This window comes from Blennius ocellaris (assembly GCF_963422515.1).
Source record: "Blennius ocellaris genome assembly, chromosome: 14".
Lineage (NCBI taxonomy): Eukaryota > Metazoa > Chordata > Actinopteri > Blenniiformes > Blenniidae > Blennius > Blennius ocellaris.
The window spans coordinates 5,780,147-5,788,176 of record NC_137663.1 but is presented as its reverse complement, the minus strand read 5'-3'; the positions used below and the strand labels follow the sequence as shown (position 1 = coordinate 5,788,176).

General features: G+C 44.1%; 4 protein-coding genes across 4 annotated transcripts; 1 reads left to right on the top strand and 3 right to left on the bottom strand.

The window, feature by feature from the left end:
• Window positions 1-677: 677 nt before the first annotated feature.
• On the top strand, window positions 678-1,046 carry LOC308139455 (late histone H2B.L3-like; the record flags this gene model as incomplete). The annotated part of the gene is made up of 1 exon (XM_080508913.1): window positions 678-1,046. One exon carries the CDS (start codon window positions 678-680, stop codon window positions 1,044-1,046), a length of 369 nt encoding a protein of 122 aa, XP_080365039.1.
• A 1,968-nt stretch (window positions 1,047-3,014) lies between these two features.
• LOC308139140 (histone H1.5-like) lies at window positions 3,015-3,794 on the bottom strand (the record flags this gene model as incomplete). Its single annotated transcript, XM_080508485.1, has 2 exons — window positions 3,015-3,096; window positions 3,148-3,794. 2 exons carry the CDS (start codon window positions 3,792-3,794, stop codon window positions 3,015-3,017), a joined length of 729 nt encoding a protein of 242 aa, XP_080364611.1.
• A 2,052-nt stretch (window positions 3,795-5,846) lies between these two features.
• LOC308139219 (late histone H2B.L3-like) lies at window positions 5,847-6,215 on the bottom strand (the record flags this gene model as incomplete). Its single annotated transcript, XM_080508569.1, has 1 exon — window positions 5,847-6,215. One exon carries the CDS (start codon window positions 6,213-6,215, stop codon window positions 5,847-5,849), a length of 369 nt encoding a protein of 122 aa, XP_080364695.1.
• A 1,119-nt stretch (window positions 6,216-7,334) lies between these two features.
• On the bottom strand, window positions 7,335-7,709 carry LOC308138979 (histone H2A type 1-C; the record flags this gene model as incomplete). Its single annotated transcript, XM_080508274.1, has 1 exon — window positions 7,335-7,709. The coding sequence occupies one exon, from the start codon at window positions 7,707-7,709 to the stop codon at window positions 7,335-7,337; it is 375 nt and encodes a 124-aa protein (XP_080364400.1).
• Window positions 7,710-8,030: the final 321 nt, after the last annotated feature.

Genomic DNA, 8,030 nt, shown 5'->3' with positions numbered 1-8,030 from the left:
TAAATTTCCATGTCAGATCTATCCAAAGATATATATTTCTTACCACTTTTTACATTTATGTTTCTATCCGTTGAATAATTGACTGTACAGGTAAGTTGGGTCTTTGTGCGGCTCTAATTTGACGCACCTACAGATGAACTTTATTCACTTTAAATGTCTTAAGACAAAACATCTCAATATTCATGTTGACTGTATATTATTGTGCTCTCTTTATGTGCTCCCACTGAACAGTTTGAATGAAGTCATGAACACCAACATTTAATACGACTTCTTACCACATTCTTATTTTAGTCTTCCTGCTTTGTTTTTTACACTTCGTGTTTTCTATTGTGGCGCCATTCCACGTCGCCAAGTTTCACTTTTGAGCTGTTTTAACTAAAGTTACCTTCAGCTATGCGTCGAGATAGAAACCGTGTTGGCCGTTTTTTTTGTGTGTTTTGATGTTTCGTGACGTGAAAAGCCTGAAACGTTTCTCTGAATTCCGGACAAATCAACATTTCATATCGCTTCCGTGTGAAAATTCAAACAAGTGTAAACCGCTCCAGTTGACAGCCGTTGAGTTGATAAAGCAGCCAATCAGGGAAGAGCAACAGCGCAGGGATATCTGCATGAGCTTGTTCAATAAACAGAGCGCTGCAGCCGCAGACGAGACACAACCTGAACCCAAAACAACCGACATGCCGGCGGAACAAGCTAAAGCGGGTAAGAAGGGCTCCAAGAAGTCCGCCCCGAAGCCCAGGACCGGGAAGCGCAGGCGCCGCAGCAGGAGGGAGTCGTACGGCCTGTACGTGTACAAGGTGCTGAAGCAGGTGCACCCGGACACCGGCATCTCGTCCAAGGCCATGAGCGTCATGAACTCGTTCGTCAACGACCTGTTCGAGCGGATCGCCTCCGAGGCGTCCCGCCTGGCTCACTACAACAAGCGCTCCACCATCTCCTCCAGGGAGATCCAGACCGCCGTGCGCCTGCTGCTGCCCGGGGAGCTGGCCAAGCACGCCGTGTCCGAGGGCACCAAGGCCGTCACCAAGTACACCAGCTCCAAGTGAGGAGCCCCCAACCCCACCCAAAGGCCCTTTTCAGGGCCACACCCCCCGCTGAGGGCCACGCTCCTGCTTCCACTGCACCAACACTGGATTCATGTCTGATATCCACTCTGCAGCCTGGATCTCCATTCCTCACCAGCTCAATCACTCACCGTTTATTAACCTTTAACTAGTCTCACCTTTTCACAAACAATCAAATTATATCCATGACGGCTTTCAGTCTCTTGCTGGATCATCTTTACTTCAGCTCTTTCTTTTTTATTTGATATTTACTTTGTGCTTCTACACTTTAAGGATCAGAGTTACACTTGCAAACGACAGTTGATTTAGACATAAACTACTGCAACAGTCAAATCAACACGTTCATTTATCAACAATTCACAACTTATTAGCATCTTTTTCACCTGGAAATCTTCCATTTAGTTGAGCAACATTTTCAACTGAATCTCAAACTGTTCTGATCTTGACTGATTTATTAAACTTCGCAATCTTTTAGAATTGTGAAAGTGAAAATAGTCAATTACATATACTAGTATTATACTTGAACTGTAAATGGAAACAAACTATTGAGTGGATTTATTCTTAAATGTTTTAGTGACCTCTTGGTCTTTTCTGAACAATCCCCAATAAATCTCCATATTGAATTTTAATTATAATATCGCAGCTTTTTTCTTCCTGAAAAACATTTTTTTAACTCTTATTGTCCAATACAGGAGAACAAAGTTATTTATAACTTCATCGGTGTCAAATATCAGCTAAATAATATGATTTGGGTTTTTCTTTTCTACACACACACAAAGCATTTTCTTTCTTCAGATGAGTTATTTTTTCAAATGTATTTTTTTTGTCAGAATTTCTTCCAAACTTTACTAAAAACTAGATATGTGACACATACAAAATAAAATGCAAATGTATATTTTCCCCATTAGTTTTTATCGTTTCCCTCAGATATGTTCATGACTTATAAAATAGAACTTTACAACAGCAGGTAGACATTTCATGATTATTTAAATTGTTTTAATAAACATCAACGAGTAAACATTTACTCCAAATACGCATCTTCCGTTAAATCTGAATTATTCACATTTCCTGAGTAAATTCCTGACAGTGCGAGAGGAACTACTTCTTCTTCCGCCTGTAATCATGCGCGACATGCCGATGACGTCAATTTCAAAGTTTTTAAATAAACTGTCAAAAAAGGCGTTTTTCGATCACATGAAATCTAAAAATAAAAGAAAATATTCGACGTGTTTGCGTCACTTCACTGAAAATGACAGCAGAAAATCACAACAGTTTGTTTTTAGTATTTTTTTCTCAGCTTGTGGGGCTGCTTGGTGATTGGTCGTGACCACACCTCAGATGAGCGCTGATTGGTCCGGAGTGCTGTCGCGCGCCAAAAAGCTGCTCCACCATTGGACAAAAGTAATCATTTGAAATTTAAGACTTTTTTTTATATAAAAAATAAAGACTTTGCTGATAATAGAGGCGAAAGTTGCTCATTTAAATTTCAAGCACAAAATATACCCAAAAAATCATAATAAACAATAAACCAATATTAAATATGTTTTATCTATAAGAAGAATACTGACATTACTTTAAAAAAATTGAAAGGTAACATCTGTAATAAAAGTACATTTATAGTAAAAAAAAAAAAAAGAAACTATGATCAAAAAAGAAGTAATAGAATAAAACAGACATAAACCCAAGTTGGTGCTCAGATGTTAAGAACATGAATAGGTATATATATATATATATATATAATATAATATATAAAGACAATATTTGATCACTATATTGTTCTGCTGCATTGAGGAGTAAATATGTTTAAACTAATCCCTGAGACAATAATAACTCCCACCTCCGACAAGTCTCTCCCAGCAGCAATGTGAGGACGTTGGTCTGCAGGTGTCGGTTGTTGGTCTGCAGGTGTCGGTTGTTGGTCTGCAGGTGTCGGTTGTTGGTCTGCAGGTGTCAGTTGTTGGTCTGCAGGTGTCGGTTGTAGGTCTGCAGGTGTCGGTTGTAGGTCTGTAGCTCTTCACAGTCTGTTGTGGCTCTGAAAAGAGCCGTTGGTGTTTTTCGTTGCTGGATGATTTAATTGTTGGACCTCGATCTCTTGGTGGGTGTCGCCTTCTGGACACCGCTGGTCTTCTTGGGTTTGGTGGTCTTCTTGGCTGCTGGTTTCTTGGCGGTGGTCTTCTTGGCCGCTGGTTTCTTGGCGGTGGTCTTCTTGGCCGCTGGTTTCTTGGCGGTGGTCTTCTTGGCCGCTGGTTTCCTGGCCGGAGACTTCTTAACAGACTTCTTGGCGATGCTCTTCTTGACAGTGGTCTTCTGAACGGTGGTCTTCTTGGCAGTGGTCTTCTTCTTGGCAGGAGACTGCTTGGGGGTCAACGATCTGCTCTTGGGGGTCTTGAGCTTCCTGGGTGTGACAGTCTTCCTGGCCGGTTTGGCTTCAGGGGTCTTCTTGGCCAGCAGGAAGGAGCCGTTGGCCCCCACCCCTTTGACCTGCTTCAGGGTCCCGTTCGTCACCAGCCGGGCCAGGGTCAATTTGAAGCGTGTGTTGAACTTGTCGGTGTCCACCCCGTTACTGCGCAGGTACGTCTTGATGGCATAGACCGACATCCCCCCGCGGCCCTGGCTGGTGGACACCGCCTCCACGATGAGCTTGGAGAGGGGGGTCCCGGGGTTCTTGCTCCGGGGGGCCCTGTTCTTCTGGGCTTTGGCCGGAGCCGCTGCTGGCTTGTCTTCCGTCATGTCGAGTGTGATCGGTGAATCTGTTGGAACCTCCCCGCGCCGTGCGTAATTTATGACGCACATGAGAACCGTGGAGAGAGAAGCGGCCGCTCGGGACGCGCCGCTCTTTGTGTTTTCTCAGACACTTTATACGTTGAAATCCCGCACGAAAGAAGAGCGTGCGGGAGCGCGTGGCGCGGGGGCGGAGAGGAGACCCCCGGCCCTCCACACCGGGCTCATGTCCCACCTCCACCCCTCCCTCTCGGCTCCTCGGGGGGCTTCAAACCGCCCGCAGCGGCGCTCACACGGAGCCGCTCGCACACACTTTTACGCACGTTTCGTCTCCTGAATGCGTCAAAAGCGGCGCGAAGAAACGAATAAATGCGTGTTTCTGCCAGACGAGGAGTCCGGGGGCTGAGCTCCAGCGAGGTGGTCCCTGAGGGGGGGTCTGTGGGGGGGAATGGGGGCAGTTTCGGCTGGAGGTAAACACAGAGCGGAAGATGGAGCCTCAGGTGATCCAGACCTCACCTGATCCACTCCAGAGGAAAGTCATTCAACAGCAGCGTAATCAAGAAACACTCGTTTCAACACCAAAAGACTTTTTCTTCTTTTCTCTGATTATTGATTGTAGAGTAAATCAGATTATAAGAGATTTTAGTCTCTCTGGCGATCATTTCCTTCTGTTGTGGAAGTGACGGAGAATCACACAGGACAAGCAAACATCATTGTTGAATGTGAAACATTGTGCGGTTTCTCATAACCGATATAAATATGTCATAATCATATTCATAATGTATAGACAATATACTTAAAACATGATCGGCGGAAGAATAAATATAAATATATGATATGAAAAGTGACATATGTGAAATATCTTGTATTGTGTGAGCAACACGGAGAGATTCGAACACAATATAAGTCAATACATGATAATCAATTCAAACAATGTTGTGTTTATCAAGTTTAAATAATTTAAATGAGGTAGAATTTCCTGAGTTTTCCCGAGTGTAAAGTTCAGGTTGGTTTTAATCCTGATTTAAATATTATTACATCAGTAAGATAAGGGCCAGTGTCGTGTTGGAGCAAGTAAAGTAATCTGAGTATAAAGTCACAGAATGAAGTGTCTCATTGAAAAATTAAAGAAATGACCAAAGAAGAATCATGACTGAATTAACTTGAAGCCAAAGATCCAGAAAAGTTCAAGCAAATAGTTCAAACTGAAGACAAACGATGAGTAACTAACATATTAATTCTATTTCCAGTGAATTTGAAAATGTTTTCAGTGTGTGTAGAAAAGAAAAACCCAAATCATATTATTTAGCTGATATTTGACACCGATGAAATTATAAATAACTTTTTTCTCCTATATTGGACAATAAGAGTTAAAAAAATGTTTTTCAGGAAGAAAAAAGCTGCGATATTATAATTAAAATTCAATATGGAGATTTATTGGGGATTGTTCAGAAAAGACCAAGAGGTCACTAAAACATTTAAGAATAAATCCACTCAATAGTTTGTTTCCATTTACAGTTCAAGTATAATACTAGTATATGTAATTGACTATTTTCACTTTCACAATTCTAAAAGAATGCGAAGTTTAATAAATCAGTCAAGATCAGAACAGTTTGAGATTCAGTTGAAAATGTTGCTCAACTAAATGGAAGATTTCCAGGTGAAAAAGATGCTAATAAGTTGTGAATTGTTGATAAATGAACGTGTTGATTTGACTGTTGCAGTAGTTTATGTCTAAATCAACTGTCGTTTGCAAGTGTAACTCTGTTCCTTAAAGTGTAGAAGCACAAAGTAAATATCAAATAAAAAAGAAAGAGCTGAAGTAAAGATGATCCAGCAAGAGACTGAAAGCCGTCATGGATATAATTTGATTGTTTGTGAAAAGGTGAGACTAGTTAAAGGTTAATAAACGGTGAGTGATTGAGCTGGTGAGGAATGGAGATCCAGGCTGCAGAGTGAATATCAGACATGAATCCAGTGTTGGTGCAGTGGAAGCAGGAGCGTGGCCCTCAGCGGGGGGTGTGGCCCTGAAAAGGGCCTTTGGGTGGGGTTGGGGGCTCCTCACTTGGAGCTGGTGTACTTGGTGACGGCCTTGGTGCCCTCGGACACGGCGTGCTTGGCCAGCTCCCCGGGCAGCAGCAGGCGCACGGCGGTCTGGATCTCCCTGGAGGAGATGGTGGAGCGCTTGTTGTAGTGAGCCAGGCGGGACGCCTCGGAGGCGATCCGCTCGAACAGGTCGTTGACGAACGAGTTCATGACGCTCATGGCCTTGGACGAGATGCCGGTGTCCGGGTGCACCTGCTTCAGCACCTTGTACACGTACAGGCCGTACGACTCCCTCCTGCTGCGGCGCCTGCGCTTCCCGGTCCTGGGCTTCGGGGCGGACTTCTTGGAGCCCTTCTTACCCGCTTTAGCTTGTTCCGCCGGCATGTCGGTTGTTTTGGGTTCAGGTTGTGTCTCGTCTGCGGCTGCAGCGCTCTGTTTATTGAACAAGCTCATGCAGATATCCCTGCGCTGTTGCTCTTCCCTGATTGGCTGCTTTATCAACTCAACGGCTGTCAACTGGAGCGGTTTACACTTGTTTGAATTTTCACACGGAAGCGATATGAAATGTTGATTTGTCCGGAATTCAGAGAAACGTTTCAGGCTTTTCACGTCACGAAACATCAAAACACACAAAAAAAACGGCCAACACGGTTTCTATCTCGACGCATAGCTGAAGGTAACTTTAGTTAAAACAGCTCAAAAGTGAAACTTGGCGACGTGGAATGGCGCCACAATAGAAAACACGAAGTGTAAAAAACAAAGCAGGAAGACTAAAATAAGAATGTGGTAAGAAGTCGTATTAAATGTTGGTGTTCATGACTTCATTCAAACTGTTCAGTGGGAGCACATAAAGAGAGCACAATAATATACAGTCAACATGAATATTGAGATGTTTTGTCTTAAGACATTTAAAGTGAATAAAGTTCATCTGTAGGTGCGTCAAATTAGAGCCGCACAAAGACCCAACTTACCTGTACAGTCAATTATTCAACGGATAGAAACATAAATGTAAAAAGTGGTAAGAAATATATATCTTTGGATAGATCTGACATGGAAATTTAACTGTTTTTTTAGATGTTGAGACGACAGAAGAGTTTGAAAAAAAAAAAGGGGTTATCTATTTTGGCATTCAATTTGTTTCTCATCAAGATTTCAGAACACAGTGGACAAAAATAGCAAACGTTTTTACAAATGTGAATTTTAAAGTCTTAATGCAGAAATCATGGTGACCATTACACTGAAGTACTCAGGTAGAAGTAAATCATGATGAATTCCTTCCTGATATCAGTAAGTTGTATAATGTCGCTTCAAGGAAAGAGACATTGTTACTTTAGATACATGTAATGTAACGTTTTAGCTGCAGGCTGCAGTGGAACGTGAAGTGTCAGTGTGAGCCTCGTGCTGGAAGCAGGTTGTGACGTCAAGGCGGCTGTTCGCCCTCCAGATCGGAGTTTGTGGCTCTGAAAAGAGCCGTTGTGTTCGCGGAGGCTTCCCCGGCAGCCTTCACTTCTTCTCGGCCTTCTTGGGCAGCAGCACCGCCTGGATGTTGGGCAGCACGCCGCCCTGAGCGATGGTGACTCGGCCCAGCAGCTTGTTGAGCTCCTCGTCGTTGCGCACCGCCAGCTGCAGGTGACGCGGGATGATGCGGGTCTTCTTGTTGTCGCGGGCGGCGTTACCGGCCAGCTCCAGGATCTCCGCGGTCAGATACTCCAGCACCGCCGCCAGGTACACCGGAGCCCCGGCGCCCACCCTCTGGGCGTAGTGGCCCTTCCTCAGCAGCCGGTGGACACGACCCACCGGGAACTGCAGCCCGGCCCGGGAGGAGCGGCTCTTCGCCTTGGCTCGGCTTTTTCCGCCTCCTTTTCCGCGTCCAGACATGTTGAATGTTTCTTCTTCTTCTTCGGGTTGATCGACAGAGAAATGTTCTTCGTTCTTCACCTCAACTCGGTTTCCTGTATTTATTCAGGGGTTTCTACTCGCTGATTGGCTGTATTGACCGTGAGTGTGATCGTCCAATCAGAGCTCGTCTCACTCTACCACTGACTTCAAGCGGAACTTAAACTTCAGTCACATGAAACACGGAAGATGGCGATTAACTTGCCACTTCACATTAATCTTCCTTCTTTAACAGAATAAAATATTCTGACATTGTAGTAGTAACAAGCAGGGACTGGTCATTAGAGGCAGGTGGGGCTGAGC